General features: G+C 36.4%; 1 protein-coding gene across 1 annotated transcript in view; it reads right to left on the reverse strand.

Annotated features, from left to right (window-relative positions):
* Nucleotides 1–17,232, reverse strand: part of WDR70 (WD repeat domain 70) — a 138,820-nt gene that overhangs the window by 26,825 nt on the left and 94,763 nt on the right. The window contains exons 11-13 of the mRNA XM_075136564.1: nucleotides 10,602–10,701; nucleotides 4,226–4,310; nucleotides 3,040–3,178 (exon numbers count right to left, since the gene is read on the reverse strand). Coding sequence (XP_074992665.1) covers nucleotides 3,040–3,178; nucleotides 4,226–4,310; nucleotides 10,602–10,701 — 324 coding nt within the window. The remainder of the gene's footprint in view (nucleotides 1–3,039; nucleotides 3,179–4,225; nucleotides 4,311–10,601; nucleotides 10,702–17,232) is intronic.

Here is a 17,232-nt window from a genome sequence, read left to right on the forward strand (position 1 = left end):
TGGTGTAATGGCATTCAATAGTGGACACAACAATATAGTCACTAGTTTAGCCACAGATTGTGACAAAAAACCCACAAAAACAAAAAAACAAAAAAAGACTAATACGTGAAATGAAAAGCAAATTAATATTCTATACCCAGCCACAACAGCAGAGACTAATCAGACTATTAGTCCATTTGTAAAACCACAAGGTTTCACTCCAGCAGCTCTGAAACAGTAATGGGTTTTCCCATGAAAACTTGAAAGAAAAGGTGAAAAAAGGTTTGTGTGGTATGATGGAAAGGAATGCCAGACGCAGCTTTGGTCAAACATTCCCATTAAATATTTTCCCACTACCCCCTAGGTTCATTCACAGGCCAATTGCACTGGCTATTTACCAAGGAGATTAAAGATAATGTTTACTGCTTTTTAGTGTTTTTCAATTTTCTAAGCTTACCGGCATTTCCTTTAAAAAATCCTTGTAAAATTAAAAAAGTAACACATTAATAGTTTATGTTTTCTCTTCACAGTACATTTTCTGTTATTATGATTATATACGTTCTACCACTAAACTGATATACAACTGCCAAAAAGTCTTATTATTCTCATTTTATATTTGAAATAAATGACTAATGATGCCCTTTTTCTTTCGCAATTTCGACTAAATGCAACGGAAATCACTGAAATTACTTTCATGAGGAATGAGAGCACAACAAGCTCTTTGCAGAGACAGATATTGGTGTATTTGTGCTTTTACTACATATACTGGCCTAATGTAACTTCATCTATGTAATGCCTAAAAAAAACAAAAATAGAAACATTGGAATTACGTATTTAAGCACTAGATAACACACAAAAGGTAAAGAAGTATGATATTTAGTTACAGAAGACAAACAGAAGTCCTAGACAACATTACGTATTATCTTTCATTACACTAACTGCTATCTGCATTTTTGAGAGAGTATAAGGAAAAAATGGAAACTAGGATAGTAGTCCGTAGAAAGCAAGTAATTACTGCATTGCTGAAAAACCGCTTTGATAAACTACACACAAGATATTAATCTACCAATTTTGAGGCCAATGATTTTTCCAATAAACAGCATGTACTGCTTGCAAAATAGAAAAGCCACCTTCTTGGAAATTCATTTTTATGAAATTTACATGTAGTTCATTCGTTTTTAGCACACCTTTATGCATTTATATTTCATCAAACACTGCAATTTGAGAAGAATAAAAAAAGAACACTAATGAAAAAGCCAAAAGATACAAACCATAGAAAGATCTTGAAAAAATATACTGCTTTTATTTTATAACACCACTTACAGTAATTTTTTTTCTTTTAGATTCAGGTTGATATGCTTAACTGTGTTTTTCTTAGATGCGTAGTGTTGAAGCTGGAAGCTAGACAGACTGATTGTACAGGTATTATTAGTGCTGACTCACTGAAAATTACATCATAAGAGCAGCATTTATAAGTCTCAATTCTTCAACTATCATTTCCAGTATTTTCATTTGATCCATTATATTCAAAGTGGGAGAATGACAGTCTTAAATTTTATAACTACAAATGAAGAAAAACAGCAGCACTAAAACTCTATAGACAAAAGTAATTTACTACAGTCTTAAAAAGTACCATATAAATATCAGCACCTATATAAATTTGTAGTATAAAATTATGAACCAGCTGAGACTTGTACACTTACTTAAAATTTTACTACGAGTCGCCCCAGTGAAGTCGCTTACTGACCCCTAATTTTGTTTTTCCAACAATTTCCTACTGTTGGTTCTCAGCTCTTTTGCATTTTGCATTTTGAAGCAGAAGAACAGAAATTTACCTCTCAATTCTGAGAGAAACTGAGAGCAAAACAACCTTTTCTGGACTCTCCTGTAGCATCATCTACCTCAGCAGGTAAACAGACCTTCTATTTCAGAGAATGAAAGAACCATTTTTCTGGGAGACAAAGTTAGCAGGTAGCTGGTCACCAGGTAGTAGTCACCAGGTAGCTGGTGAGCAGTAATTCTCACTATTTAATTTCTTTTGGAGATACAAGATCCACCATTGACAAGCTTCTCATTCTTGCAGTCTTAAAGCTTAAGTGAAGTTTCTGTACACTGTAACCGACTTCACCACAACTAAATGAAGATGCCATCATGACCACATCCAGACACTTTACATTTACAAATGTAAATTCTGTACAAATTATGTCCAGCACAAGGAGTTTTGGTCCACTGTGCTGGGTTAAGAAAAGTGCAGAAGAAGAAAACAATACCTTGAAACAAAACTACGAAGTTGCTATCTGACAGACTGCAACAACTAATGGGACTTACACATACATTGACATACTTAAGCAATGGCAATTCTGTTTTAATTTCTCCCACTCCTGTTTGTAACAATCTATAAGCTTACTTGTGTACACTACAAGAGTAAAAGGACCTTTTTTCAACTATGTTACTAAGCTTTTTCCTTCTGTACAAGGGAATGGGTAAGCAGTTCAAGCCATACACAGACTCTTCTGTATTACAGATTCACAATTTTAGGTTTTTATATTACTGGTGAGAATGGCATTTTTGATGGAGGGATTCCTAACGGTGCTTTGCTTTTGCCACAAAATTGAAATTGAAATAGCTACAGTCCCTTGAAATACATTCTATAGTAACCACAAGAATAGTTTCAGGGACGAGTAGGAGTTTTGTCACAATATGGTGTTTTATCATGATAACTGGTGGAGTAAACAGCATAAACATGTAAGAATTTTAGGATTCACGCCTCACTTCACAGATCTAGAAGGGTTCATAGAGATCCTTGAGAAACGCAATGCAGAAACCAAAGCAGGGATCTCCTAGTGCTTAAACACCTTGTCCCAAGATTTTCTTTTATTTTTTTTTTAATTGAAAGGAGAATAGCACCTATTCAGGCCACTTTACCTCTATCTCTTAAATACGGAGTAGAAAAATTACAGTAGTGTTAGTAGGTCATTACCCGTAAAAGGGGCAAAAAGCATATGAATATGATTTCATTCATGTTTTGAATAGTTGACAAAATATAACTAAAATACATACCGCATCTGTAACTTCTATCTCATACAACTTCTGGAATGTCTCCCGATAAAAGAAAAAAAGCTTCCCACTGCCACCACCTTTCTTAACAGAGGTGCCTGTGACGAGTATTTTATCATCTGGGCTGAAACAACAATCTGTCCTGTTGAAGAAGACAAACGATCATACTGGGCAAATCAATAATTAATGTATAGGGAACTTATATATAAATTGCACTCCTCAAGACAAAGCTTTAAAAAAATCTTTTGGCAGCTGTCATCTATTACTGTAGTTATCAGACACAGTTCACACATACAATTACAGCTGTGCACAAAATGGCAGATCCAATAAAAATCCTCCTCCCAACAAAGTTCTCCTCTGCTCAAAAGTCTTGTAAACTTTTCAACATGAGAAACAAACAAAAAAGAGTATTTTCAAATCTGGTTATCATCCTTAAGTAAAAAAATAAATCAATCATGAAATCTATTTTTGCTGATGATACATTCTTCAATGATGCAAGGCAGTGTGTTTATACAGTGGCCAAAAATGTTTGTCTGTTTACGTTTCCTCTACGCTACAAATTGCAGTCAAGATTGAGCTGTCCATGACCTGCCTTTCTAAGATCTTATTTCAAAAGTATAAATTGTCCTTACAGTTGGATTTGGCTGTGCTATAGCTATGGAAATGCAGGTAATACCAATAAAAATATTAAATACAATACTTAGCATTATGCAGTACAATGTAGTATTTTAGAACCAAAGAATGCAGCCATCAGCACTTCTAACACCATAACCTGAATTCATACCATACACTTTATGTTATGTCTACTTTTCAATCCAGCTCTTTTTTTATTAATCATAGACCAAATAAGAATGAGGGTTACTTATATATCTCATTACACAAACATAAGGCAATGAACTGGCCTCCTCCCGAAAAGTTGCTAATTTAATTAGACATAAGACATATGAGACTGAAAAATGGCGTAGAACAAGCAAAGCTAGCTATGAATTATCACACAAAATACGGGATCTTTTAAAGCAACATGATGTCCTAAAATAGCCAAGAATCCTCATTGCACAGTCCTCTCTGTGCAGTCCTTTCTGCACAGTTCTGGACCTAGTGAGAACCGAGGAGGAGAACTCCGTCAGACTCCCTCCCGTTCAGCACAACTACTGCTATTTCTACTAGCTAGAAAAATGAGAGTACTTACATTGGAAAGAAGCTGGGCAGTCTTTCTGCTGAATTAAGAGGCTTTTTAAATTGTCTAATATCCCATATTTTTAAAGTATCATCTCCTATGAAACAAAAGGGAGAAAGGTTAGCAATAAAGAATTTAAGTCAAGAATTTAGATGTGCAGAAAAATTCATCATCTAATTCAGACACAAAAAGAACAGAATGATATAGTAGAAGCATTCAAAATTGGGATGGTTTGGAAGTTTTTTGTCCCTAAATGACTACGAAAGTGCAAGGATGAGAAGTTCTACCTGCTGCACTCCAGTGGATCAGAAACTTCTCCTCAGTGGCTCACCTCCATCACGGCAATCCCTCCTACCAAGAACCATTACCCACAGTGGAATCAGATTCCTCAAACACTAATTTATTCTGTGTTTGTGAGCATTCGTGCTTTGCTACTAGGAGTAAATTTAACTTTTAAGATATCAGAAGAAATTAAAATGTTACCGTGGATGGTCTAGATCAAAAACTGAACAAGTTTTATGTGTCTGGTTTCTACCTGCCCTGAAAAAATGCCTGAGGAAGAATGGAAGGCACATGAAGTCTTCCCCATTCTTTAGCAGGCAAACAGCAACAAACTGCAATCTCAGTACGGAGAACAGGTCCTGGAATCAGTCAGAAATCCTTGGCGAAGGGGAAGAAGGGAAGCAAGTGAACCCACACTTACTATAACCTTTTCACACCCCTCCACACCACCTTTGGCCATAAAAGCCAAAATCGAGGTTACAGCAAGACATTTATAGCAATTCTCATCTATGTTTGATAAACATGGTGTGACTGTAGGCCAGTAAAAGTCAGGCTGTTTATTCCTTTTTGAAAAGTTATGACATATTAACAAAGTGAGAACAGGGGGGAAAAAAAAAAAAAAAAAAAAAGAGATTAGTTAGTTATTCTCAGAGAGGTCTACATCTCTGCTGATCATCTCTCTGGGATACATATTTCCAGCATGAGACGAGCTACAGAATTTGAGCTTTGAAGCACCCCACTTGGGCACCCAGACATCTCCTTGCATTTGACATCAGTGCCTCAGTGCTTTCAAGGGTGAAAAGAAGGACTTTCAAACAACAATTCTCTTTAAAAATAATGAGAGATTAATTTCAGACAAAAAGTTACAAAATCTTCCTGACCTAGGAGGAAAAGGAGGCAAGTGATTGGTAATCCACAGACCCGCTTTCTTCCAAAGCACAAACCTTGAAGGGAAGTAATTCTGTTGTCCAAAATTATTTTGTGGATTCACAGCCTTTGAGATCAAGAGCTTAAAGGAGGCCTTGGAAATAAAATGTTAAAAAAAAAAAAAAGTAACATGCTGTAACAAAAGAAATCAAGGCCAGCAGTACCCTTTACAGGGAAAGCAGTAATGTGTGGCCTCGTACATCATGTATGTTTATATTAAAGACTAGGATAACTCCTTACTACAAAATATTTTTAAGAAGTGGACAACTTAAATAAATGATGTCTAGAGCAGAGTATATTTCTGTTCATTGGGAAGCTAAAAAATGACAAGAAAGAAAAATGTAGAGTCCCTATTTTGGGAATATCTGTTTTCTTATTGTTTCCCAGTAGACTCCGTCCCAAGCATTTCAAAGCATTTGGTCTTGTAATATGAACCCTCCCTTTTCCCTCTCACCCCCAACAAAAAAAACACTTATCAGCAAGATGTTGTATCTAAAGCACCAGCACTTTATAAATGTATGCAAAGGATACCATTTGGCCACTCTGCAGATCTCCTGGATAGGGACAGATCTAAGGCTAGCAGCCAAGGCTGTTCTGTTCCCAGTGGAATAAGCCTTGACATGATCTTCAAGCTGTAGTTCTGCCAGGCTTTAGCAGGAGAGATGCAGTCATTTAACTATAGCTCTTCTGTTAACAAGAAAATGTAATCTGCTGGCTTAAAAAATTAGAAGACTCCAGGAGAACTCAAAAAGTCATGGCTGATTTCAAATCAAGACTGTCTTACACTGTGCAGAAACAGATCATTAAGTATTTGGAAAGGGAGAAATGCTAGTAAAATGACTTGGCCAATGCTGTGAAACTCTTACTGTTGTTACGAATTTGCCCAAATTCACTTTTTCTAATTAAAATTTTCTGTGTTGCAAATATGATATTGGTTCCTGAATTTAGTCTGCATTTGGAGTTGAAATCACTGTCACTAAGAAAAGAGACATATTAACTTTCCACAACACCAAGGATTTTTTCCAGTAGCATCCTTCCATCAATGCTTACGGGGCTTCTTTACAAGAGCTGTAGCACTACTGATCTATTTTTAATTACTTCATACATGGACAAAAATAGTTACCCTTAAACAAAAACATATAAACAGAAGTTGTGCAGTTCAGTATGAAGCATTCAAAATAGTCAGATCATTCAGTATTTTTCTTGATGGCAGACTTCTCCGAAGCCTGACAGGATTATTTAAAGCTTTTACAGCATTTTTAGTAGCATTTCAAACTCTGTTCTTTGCCATTTTAATAAGAAGGATACCAATAAACAGGCCCTAGTCTAATACAATCAGGTCAGGCACCATTATGCCAATGGTATTGAGCATTGGATTTCTCAAGAGGTAACAACTAGGTCCTAGAAAAACAATCTTTGATGAGCCAGGACAGGCATTTTGCAACTGGCTTTTAGTCAAAATAAGGCCAATGCACTGATACTACAAAGATTTTACCTGATTTTTTTTTTCTTTTCAGAAGATACTGACCAGGCAGACAAGAACAGGCATGCAAATAGGCCCAAAAGAAGCAAAAGTGCTGCCAGAAACTCAAAAAGCCTAAAGTCAGCAACACCCTTCAGGAAGCTCCTATTTTAAAGAGGGAGTCCAGTATTGAAAGCAAAACTCAAGGACAGAAATTCACAAAGATCATTGGGGAAAGCAAAGAAACAGAGGAAATGAGAATTTAAAAAAGAAAATACAGCATAGGAAAGGCATAGCATAACAAGCCTTACCATGAGGGAGCACCAGAATTTATTATGTTTATAAAGAAATTAAAATTCCGAGCCTTTCTGTGAAGGCTCATACTATATATGTGAGGAGAGGCACCTTACAGAACAAGGTATATGCTTCTGCATTCTGCACTAGTTATGCAGGAGGAGCTGCTAAAGAACGACCTTCGGAGGCACCACAGATCGGGACCACACTCGCAGCCAAAGGCCTTGGGAGGGAAGTCATAAATTGGGGATTCTGCACTTATACTTGGAACAGCTTTCACCATCACCTGCATCCATACCAGCCTGGCCAAATATTTAAGTGCATCCTCCTCTCTAAACATACAGAAGTGAAGGATACTGGAAGACTTTGAGAAAGCCATTTCAGCTCCAAGTGTTACAAATAGTTGACTATGCCTATTAAAGCTAATGAATGTATTTTTGGCGTTGTTTGAAATGACATAAAACCATTTGATTTTTAAAATGCTAATGTTTGTATTTACCATAAAGAGCAATATATTATTACTCTACACAAAATAGAAAGTCACTATGCATGCTGCTGCATAATGCTTGAGTATATAGGAAACTGTACTCAAGGTGTTTCTACTTTTTAAACCAAATTCAAAATTAAACGTTTTCTTTTTCCTCAAGAACATTGTGAAAAGATAAACACAGCTACAACTAAAAAAAAAAAACCAAAACATCAAAAGGAAACATAAAAAAAAAATTTTTGACCTCAAAAGAAAGCATGTATCTGCTATCTGGTAGGCTTAGACGTGAATATTTTTTCTTGGGTTTAACTATAGTGAGCTTATTTTCCTATATAAGTTTACTGATTAAGATGGCACTGAGTCTGCACACTGTTCATACCACAGAAAATAAATGAACCATCAAACTAATAGCTAATCATGAGATTCATGGAATTAATGAAGTCATTGCTTCATATTATGACAAAGACTAACTCCATAAATTCTGTACATACCAGGAGTCAAAAAAAGTTTTTTTAAATTTTCATAATAGGACCCCAAGTCCAGTCCTAATGCTTACCTCTTCACTGCTAAACAAAGAAAACGTTCCCCAAATACTATCTTCACTGTATTTAGAAAAAATTACTTTTATGGTTACAAGTGTGCAACAACATCACTTTCTTAAGTTTCTGTCAAGTTACTACCTAATACCCTACAAGAGTAAGACTGGGAACTCTCATAAGCAGCTCCTTAGCTTTTCATTCTCCCTTGTGCTTGCAGCTGAGCCCTGCCTCATCTCTCTCATATCCACACAGAATCTACATCAGATGGGGGAGAGTCAATCAGGCTTTCAATGAAAGTCCCCATTCCCCAAACAACTACCCTCTCTTTGATCCTCAGCACTTGGCAGGTATGTTAATCTATGAATGCTGGATCCACATCTGCTTTTGTTGGTACAGATCCAAAGCACTACTCATATTAAAGTACTAACCAAACAAGGCAAAATAAGGTATGAATCCTCCTTATTCTCTAGCATAGTGCACACAGAGCTTTTCTTTTTTAATACGCTAGGCAAAGGTAGCACTTTTATCCACACTGAGGGGCCAAATTTCTGTACAGTCTTACATTCTGCAAACAATCAATCAACATTTTATATAGCTTAGAGCAGAGTGTGGTAGATAAAACATAAGTGCATGAAATTCTCTTTAACACGACACAAAATCCGGAGACGGACGAGGAAGAGCAGGCAACCAAAAGTGCCAGATGCAATAAAAATAAGCAAAGGCCATTTATGTGATCTACATTCATAAAAGTGAAACATAAGAGAATTTACATAAATGGATGTTTCAAGACAGCACTAGTGAATATTCTTCATGTAAGTATTAACCTTGTTTGCTGTTAGTATTTAAAAGCACACTGTGGTTTCTCCTTAAATCTTATGAAGTATGTCCGTGAATCTTTCGGGGGCAACACCACTGGCAGACAGACGCAGCATTTCACTTAGCCCAGAACAGACAGACGGTTCACCTACTTTCCAAGGAGGAGAAGGTTCTCACATAGTAAATGTCTGGTGCAGTAAGGGCCAGCAAGGTTTAGAGTTTTTACCTCAACCACTTAGGACTCATTCACGATGAGTACAGTGGCAGTAGAATTCTGGATCCAGGAGCCTGAACAGCAATTAAGAAACAATCCAAGTGCCATTAGCGTGTCCTAGTAAGCCCAGGGCCCGCGAGGACAAGATTACCATCATCTTACTCTGAAAGATGTGATCTGGGGAACATAACGTTTGGAATCTTAGAAATGTGGCAAGACAAAGAAAGAAGTCGGAGAGGTAGCATCCAACAGCAGCTGCATATCACTGTAAAAGCCACCAACGCCACTCCACTCATCAGGCACAGGGGGAGGGAGAGGACACAAGGCAACTGCAAGCTACAGCCCTTGGCTTGGAAGCACATCCCCTGCTTCAGACCTTTTGCCATCTATGAATACCTCTATCCTGGTATTTTGTGTATGTAATCTCATTCTGTCTATGTACCAAACTGACCAGATGTCCTGTACATATGTTAGGCACAATGTTAGCCAACATTAACATATACTGACTCTCCCTAGGCCTGTTTATTTGGCCTTGGGGCCATGCTAATGCATACACATAGCTTCTGGTTACAGCTGGTTTCCATCCAGATTGTACGCTTGCACCTGCCTGCAAAATACAGGGTAGACAAATCTCTGTATGAAAAGCTGTCTTAGGCAGACACCGTCCTATCCAATACATCTAATACTGGAGTGAATGAGTCTTCGAATATACCTTTGCCTCCTCAAGACTTGTTCTAAGACTCTTTTATAAAAGCTTTATCTGAAGTTTAAAAAACAAGCGTTTTTTTCCTGTACTGTAGACATTTCAAATTTTTTTGCCATTCAAGTCCATCTCGGCCACTGACTTCCAGTCATCACCTCTTGATGTTTGTAATATAAATTAGATAAAAATTCCAGATAGAACAGAAAAGGACATTGCATTGCTTGAGGAATTAATAACTCCAGAACAGAGATACTGTTAGTGAGAGGCAGTAATCTTCCCAGAAAGAACTAAGTAACGAAACTGGTCTTGTTTTATTTTTAATTAAGCTAATAAATTCCTTTTGGTGTATTATTAATGCTAGACAAGAGGACAGATTAGGAACTGTATAACATAAACAACAAAGTTCTCTTAAAATATTCCTTAATTGCTGTAAAATGCGCTTTCAGGAACACAGTATTGCATGGTGTATCAAAGTAAAATACATAAATTGTGAAACACTTCAGGTTTAAATCATTAGTATCTGATTTCACTATCTTACCTCCATCATAAAAAATTACATTTAACAATGATACAATTTAAATGGTTTGTTTACCAAACCATTTCATTTAGTAAAGTTTAAATTGTCTTACATTCAACACATCAAAGGGTTCTTTCCATCACCTACCTCCCCGGCTGGCAAGGACAGTACCGTCATAGGAAAATGTCAAGCATGAAGTGTCGGTGCCTGGAGCATGGGCTTGCCTGCAGTGGAACTTTGTGTGTACCTGTTTGTCAAACAAATAAAACATTAGAAAATTTGCTTATTTCAAGACAGGACAAACATTTCTTTATAGCATTTTGTGTACTCTGCTGCTATTTCTAAATTTGAACAGAAAACCCTGCATTTTTAGCAGGTACAGAAGCTAAATATTTCTACAGCCTTTTAAAAATGTCATATATGTTTCAGAATAAGAACTTGAATGCAAAATTCGACTTTTTCATAGGTTTAATTATACAGTCCACATTTACATAGCATCAGCGCTCTTGGAAAACCCCCATTAGCACTGAATAAAGGTAGTTACGCTTAGTTAAGATAAAAATACATTTTAAAACAGTTCTCAACACTCCCCTAAGCAGGCATATAGTTACACAAAATACCAAAATACAATATATGTACTTTGGAAAGGACTTACAAGAAGGATTGGAAGAATTTACTTGTACCAAATTTAATCCCTGACAAAATTCATGCTTATGTAAAAGAACAAAGCTCAGATATTCTGAGATTTGTGTTCCATTTAGCTGCAATAAAATTCAAGTTTGGGAATGACGTGTGTTTATTTTTAATTATTTCTGTTTTGCCGATAATCCTAGAGAAAGGCAGAAATTACTTTCAAGTTAACGTTTTGTTCTTGTATAGAGCTGACTTCTTATTTATTATTTAATAAATTTAATTCACTATTTAGTAAAATCCTCAGAAATGCTATTAAAAAGGAACCTCAAATTAAATTTTAGCACTTTCGTAAAATCAAGCTTTCCTACTTTCCAACCAAAAAAAAAGGTCTCAGCTAAGATGCCAAGATGCCTTTCACACACAAGAAGGGAAAATGGAAGAAAAGGGAAAAGACAGAAACAGACGACGAAGAAATTTGAAACAGAAATTTGACTCCTTTTTTAACACCTAGGAAATTACACTTCTTCCTCGCCCTTTTTTCCTAACATAAAACCAATTCATATAGTTGTAAAATAATGCATTCGAGAATTAAAGGTGGCCTGTGCAACTGTATCTCAGCTTCCCATCTGTAAGACGAGGATTAAAACATGCCCTTCCTCAGACAGAGGGGAAGAAGACAAACTAGTGACCTTTAAGTCCTTTATTTACCATAGTGATAAGCAGAACAGAAAAATACGCATAGAAGCATATATTTTCAGAGGAGGGCTTGAACAGCATATGCAGTAAGTCAGATCTAGAATCACATCCTGAACAGTAAGAGGACAAAATACTGAGCAGCTGCTTAGTGATTACTATACAATCTATATATTAAAAGAGACACAGTTCTACAGAATAAAAAAGGAAGATGTGATGACGAAATGCAAACACATGGACTGAATTAAGCTTGCATGGGAATCCTCAGATACCGTATCTTCTAATTTTTGACTATGCACCTCACTAAGGCTCTTTTTATGGGCTATTTTGTATGCAAAAGACCCAAGCTATTAACGTAATTAATGTTGTTTACCCTTTCAAATATTTTTTCTAGATTTGATCCAAAAGCTAGAGAATCTTTGTGTGATGACATTAATAATGATTGCAAGCTTAGTTTGGTGTGCAGATTTAGTCAAGTTTTGAGAGGAGTCACGTAAGTCATTCCCTCCACAAATGACTCTTCAACAAACAAAGGAGGACTTCAAACACCAAGTAAATAGTTCTTACAGTATTTGGACATAAAATATAATAGCCTACATTTAGTCATAGTACTTGCTTTGAAATTACTGTCACTTCTAGCCAATTGTGCATATCCTGGAGAAACTCTATGAACAGATTGCAGTTTGTAACTATATGTCTTTGGTGGGGTCATTATAAATACTAAGAAACATATTTCCTGCATCCAATTACATAAAATTTTGCAAGTAGGTGGTAAAATATAAAAGATAAACTGTGAATTGGCTATCAGAAAACAAATTTTCTGTAATATTTGTTAAACATTAACAAGCAATTAAAATGATGTATTTTCTGTCTAAGAAATACCATGGACACTTACAAAAACATCATAAATGGTTAATAATCACACCTTAAAAAAATGACAGTATTTAGCTATTTCGAATAAATTGGAAAAACTTCGTTTGGGCTCCACAACACTTGTGTACTCAACACTTCCATCCCTCCCTGGCAATGTCACACTGATATAAAGGTATAAAAAGAACAGTTTTTTCATCTTGCTGCCCAACTTAATGCAAGGGTGGGTTTTTTCCCTTTCATTTCATCCTCAATCAAACTGAAATTCCTTCATTTTGTTTTGTTTTGGTTACAAATTAAAATAAAGAAAAAGTTTTGGGGTCCGACGAATGTGTTTTCTTTTACGTTTTACTAGTAAAAAACCCAAACATCTATATATATGTAGATAGATAGATAGATAATCACACAATGTTTCAGGAGTTTTGTTATTTTTCTGTGGCCAAAGATACTGATTTTATTTAGCATGAATTTATGAATCCATTAATCAAACCTAAACTGTATCTTTCAGGAATTAAACAGCTCACCTTAAGTATGTCACCCACTATGGAGCCTTCTCAATGAAGTACCTATCCTTCAACCAGTTCCTACCCTTTTTAAACTGTCCCATAGAAAAAGAAAAATAGCAACATACGGATATCCAAGGCTCAAACATTATTTGCCCCTTAATCACAAAAATGAAAACAACAGAACAAATTTAGCCCAACTCTGTCCAGCTTAGATGCCTTAGGATTTCAAGTAAAACGAGGGGACAGTAAGATTGCATCAGCAATTCTGTTTCTCTTTAAAAATAAATTTGCTCAGTTTACCAGTAAAAAGATTGTTTTCCTAACTTTGAGCTCTGCGAGCTTGCCCTCCATATATTATTCTGCAAAGGAATATAACCCTGAATTGTAATACTAAATCAAATATTCTAAAATGATTGAAGGTTGCTCTAAAAATGATAGAAGGTTGAACAAGAAGTTTTTACATATACTGGCAAATGTTCATTGCAGTTTTCAAAGAAAATAATGTGTTTGGCCTCTGGCCTCTTAACATTTTTAACAGATGTCTAATCTTGCTAACAAATCATTAGCAAAAAAAATTGTTATCAGAACGTTTCTTGCTGGAAAGACATGAAACAACAGAACTAATGTACACAATTCAAAAGTTTCGTTCAGGAAGGGAAGGAGAGAGCATTGAAACACTAGATAAAGATGTAAAGATAATTAGGGCAAAGTGTATCTACATTCCTCTCTCATTACCCCTCTCCTTTTGTTGCAGAGGTGCCTGCTATTATGGAATACTAGTCATGTGCCATACAAAATTTGACAAGTTCACCAGTCCTTAAATTTTTTTAAAGGTTTAGTTATTTCAGCAAATTTTGCAGTAACACACTCTGTCTTCTGCAACTTGTTTGAAGGCTTTCTAGAAAATAACTCCAGCAATGTAAGCACTTTCCTTCTAGCTTTGTATTAGCACATATATTTTTGTTAAGCAATTACAGCTGACTGGACTTGTGCGCAACACGAAATGACAGGCAGAAAACATGAAGCACATGTGAGAAAGGATGCAGTTGCATGTATCAGAAAAACTAGGATAACAAATAAATGTCAGGATTTGCAATATCGCCGCAGTCCTCATAGAGAGGATGAATACCAGAAAATAAAAGGAAGCTAGAGAAAGGATTGGGAAGATGGGGGGGGAGAGGGGGGCGAAGAGAAGGTACATGACTGGAGCGTCAGTAATGAACATCCTTTGTACAAAAATCTGGGTGGATTGAAGAGGACCAATATGGGAAGTGAATAAAACAGTGGGCACATGAAGTATTTATCACAAATGAATGACCTACAACGGACCACATGGTTAGAGTTCAGCGTCACACAACTGCTCTCCTCCAGAATCCTAAATAAAACATGTTCTAGGAAAAGCAGAAGACAGACCTCGACAGTTTGTTCACCTCAGAAATCCAAGCCACGTCCATGAGAAAAACAACAATATACTTAACTAATGAAATTTTTGAACTTTCCACATTGTTTCTAGGATACAATATTTCACAGTAAGATGACACTTTCCCAAGATTATAATGTTTCCCTGCCTGCCTTTTTTCTTTTAAGGGAACAATGAATGTTCCAGCCAAGACATTCTCCTTCCTTCTTGTTCCTAACATCTTCAAGATTTTTTTAAAAACAGAGGCAGTAAATTAAGGAAGGCCTTGGGGAAAGCGAGGTCTACAAAGATTGCTTTATCAATCTTTCCCTGTATTACAGACGTGTAACAAATTTTACTCATTACTGTGTTCATTAGTGTGAACACAGTCAACCATGCAACCACAATCGTGTCTACAGCAAAAGGAACTCTGTCCAATTCTGACTGTGCCACTAGCAATGTGCAATCTACTCCAGTTTGCTCCAGCACAAGGAAGGTGTATTCTGAACAGGGAAGCTCATCTCTAGAGATGGCCCCCATGCTCGCTTACCAGCTGTTCCCCCTCTTTCACATCAAGGAACATTTCCAATGCTCCTTGAGAGAGCTGGAAATCAGGATTTGCACTGGTTTCAAATGTGAGGCAGAAGGGCAGGACTAGCTGGGCAGAGCTTCCAGACAGGCAAGTCCCAAGCCATGTATAGCTGTTTGAGACTTAAATGGGTGATTTCACCCAACTAAGATACTTTCAGCAAAATAAATTAGCTGACACTGACAATATTCAATTGCAAAAATGATAATTTTAATAAACTTAAAAGCCTTGCAAGATAACATATTATCATAGGCCAGTCTCAAGGTGACAAAGGCATGAGCTATAAAGCTGCAAGAAGAAAACAAACAAACCAACCAGAAATCTTTTTAGTCACAACTGAGCAAAGCTGACCAGGTCTTTGTTGAAAGTGATCCTACCAGAGACAGCCAGCAATCTCAGCTGTGATCACACCTGACAAGACAGACAGGTTCCCAGGGCACGAGTTACACTCTCCAAATGGCTATTTCCCCATCCCCCCTTCGGTCATCTCTACTGAAGGAAGCATACTTGCTTTACTCTCAATTATAATCCAGAAAAGAAACGTAACTATGCTTTCTGGGTTTAGTATATAACTTAAAAATTATCAGGTCTACATATGAGAGCTAAATTCAGGAATTTCTCAATTTTTTACCTGAGTAAGCAGTTGCAGACTGTATCAGATGCTTTCCCTAAGTCTCCGTAAACATGATCCCTGGGCTTTCAATTTATGTGACAGCTCTTCAATACCACTTCCCGGGGTGTAGAAATGGATGCTGTTTCAGTAATTGCCATATGATGCAAAACAAGATTAACTTGTGAAATTTGAGGTTTTAGTGTTTACATGATTACACTGTGACATGATTTGCTCTTCTTTCTGATTTTCTAACTCAGTGACATCTACATGTATCATTAGCAGACCTGAAACACTCCTTTCTTCCTCTCAATCCTAATTAACCAATTATGAATACAGTAACCTAACTTTATTTGCCATAACGAGGACATCTGACTGGCAATTGTATTTAACTGTCATGGGTATCCATTATATTCTCATCTGTCGCAACTAAGGGTGGAGGGATGATATTCGAGGGGACTTTGGGATTTCTTTCTTTCTCACACTCAGCAGTGGTTCAATACCCTCCAATAATCTTTCACATGTATTTCACAGAGAAGTTCTCCCAGTTATTTGCAATTACTGAGCAGATAAGAGACTTGGCTTTTTTTTTTTAATATTCTGCAGTTTTTCTTGAGCAACTGTATTGCGATGAAAAACCTACGTAACTAGGAAAAAAATAGAAAAGGTAACAGCTCTGTAACTATTTTTAAAGTTTATAAAATCTTCAACCCCTTGCAATGAATCATGCATTATATCATGGAACTATGAACGAAAATAAAAACACAAGTGCAAAATGCTTAATTGGAAAATGTTGGGCTGTTATGGAAAGTGGCATTCTTAAAAGAGAAGCCACACAGCAGTGTAGCCAGTTAAGGTGAAAAATGATTTGGCATTTTGTTAATTGCAGTTGAAACAGAAAGTTGATTTCTATTGAAAAACATTTACACAGACGGCAATGAGGCAAGGCACGCGATACATTTGACCATATGTGGTTTTAGCAAAACAAGGAAGCAAGCAAGCTGTCTTGCCTTAGAGATGTCTCTGAACCTCTGTAGAGTGATGAGAAAGTCCTTCCTATCTATCCAGGCTTCCTTCAGCACTTAGAGCATTCAAGTTCTAAGAATATTGCTGACCACAGAAACAATTTCTTCTTGTTTAAGATAATTCATCAAGAAAGATTTTAGGAAACCATTTTAGAAAGATGGCTTCTTAACAGCATTGCTAAATATTTGCCTAATGGTTTGAAAATGAAACCCCAGCTGAATGTTTGGCTGCACTGTCAAACTTTGCATTTGAGAAAATAATCTATCTTGGCCACAAAAACGATAAATATTACTAATAAAAATAGCTTTGGGAAACTATTCAGTTTGCTCCCTTCAGGGATTTTTTACACTGTATGAGAAAAATGTACAAAGATGTAAAAGAAATGTTCTTTTTTATCTTTTCATAACTTACCTAACCCATCCCATGCTATCCTAGCAAATTTGTGATCTTCT

This window comes from Calonectris borealis, chromosome Z (assembly GCF_964195595.1).
Source record: "Calonectris borealis chromosome Z, bCalBor7.hap1.2, whole genome shotgun sequence".
In the NCBI taxonomy this organism is placed as follows: Eukaryota; Metazoa; Chordata; class Aves; order Procellariiformes; family Procellariidae; genus Calonectris; species Calonectris borealis.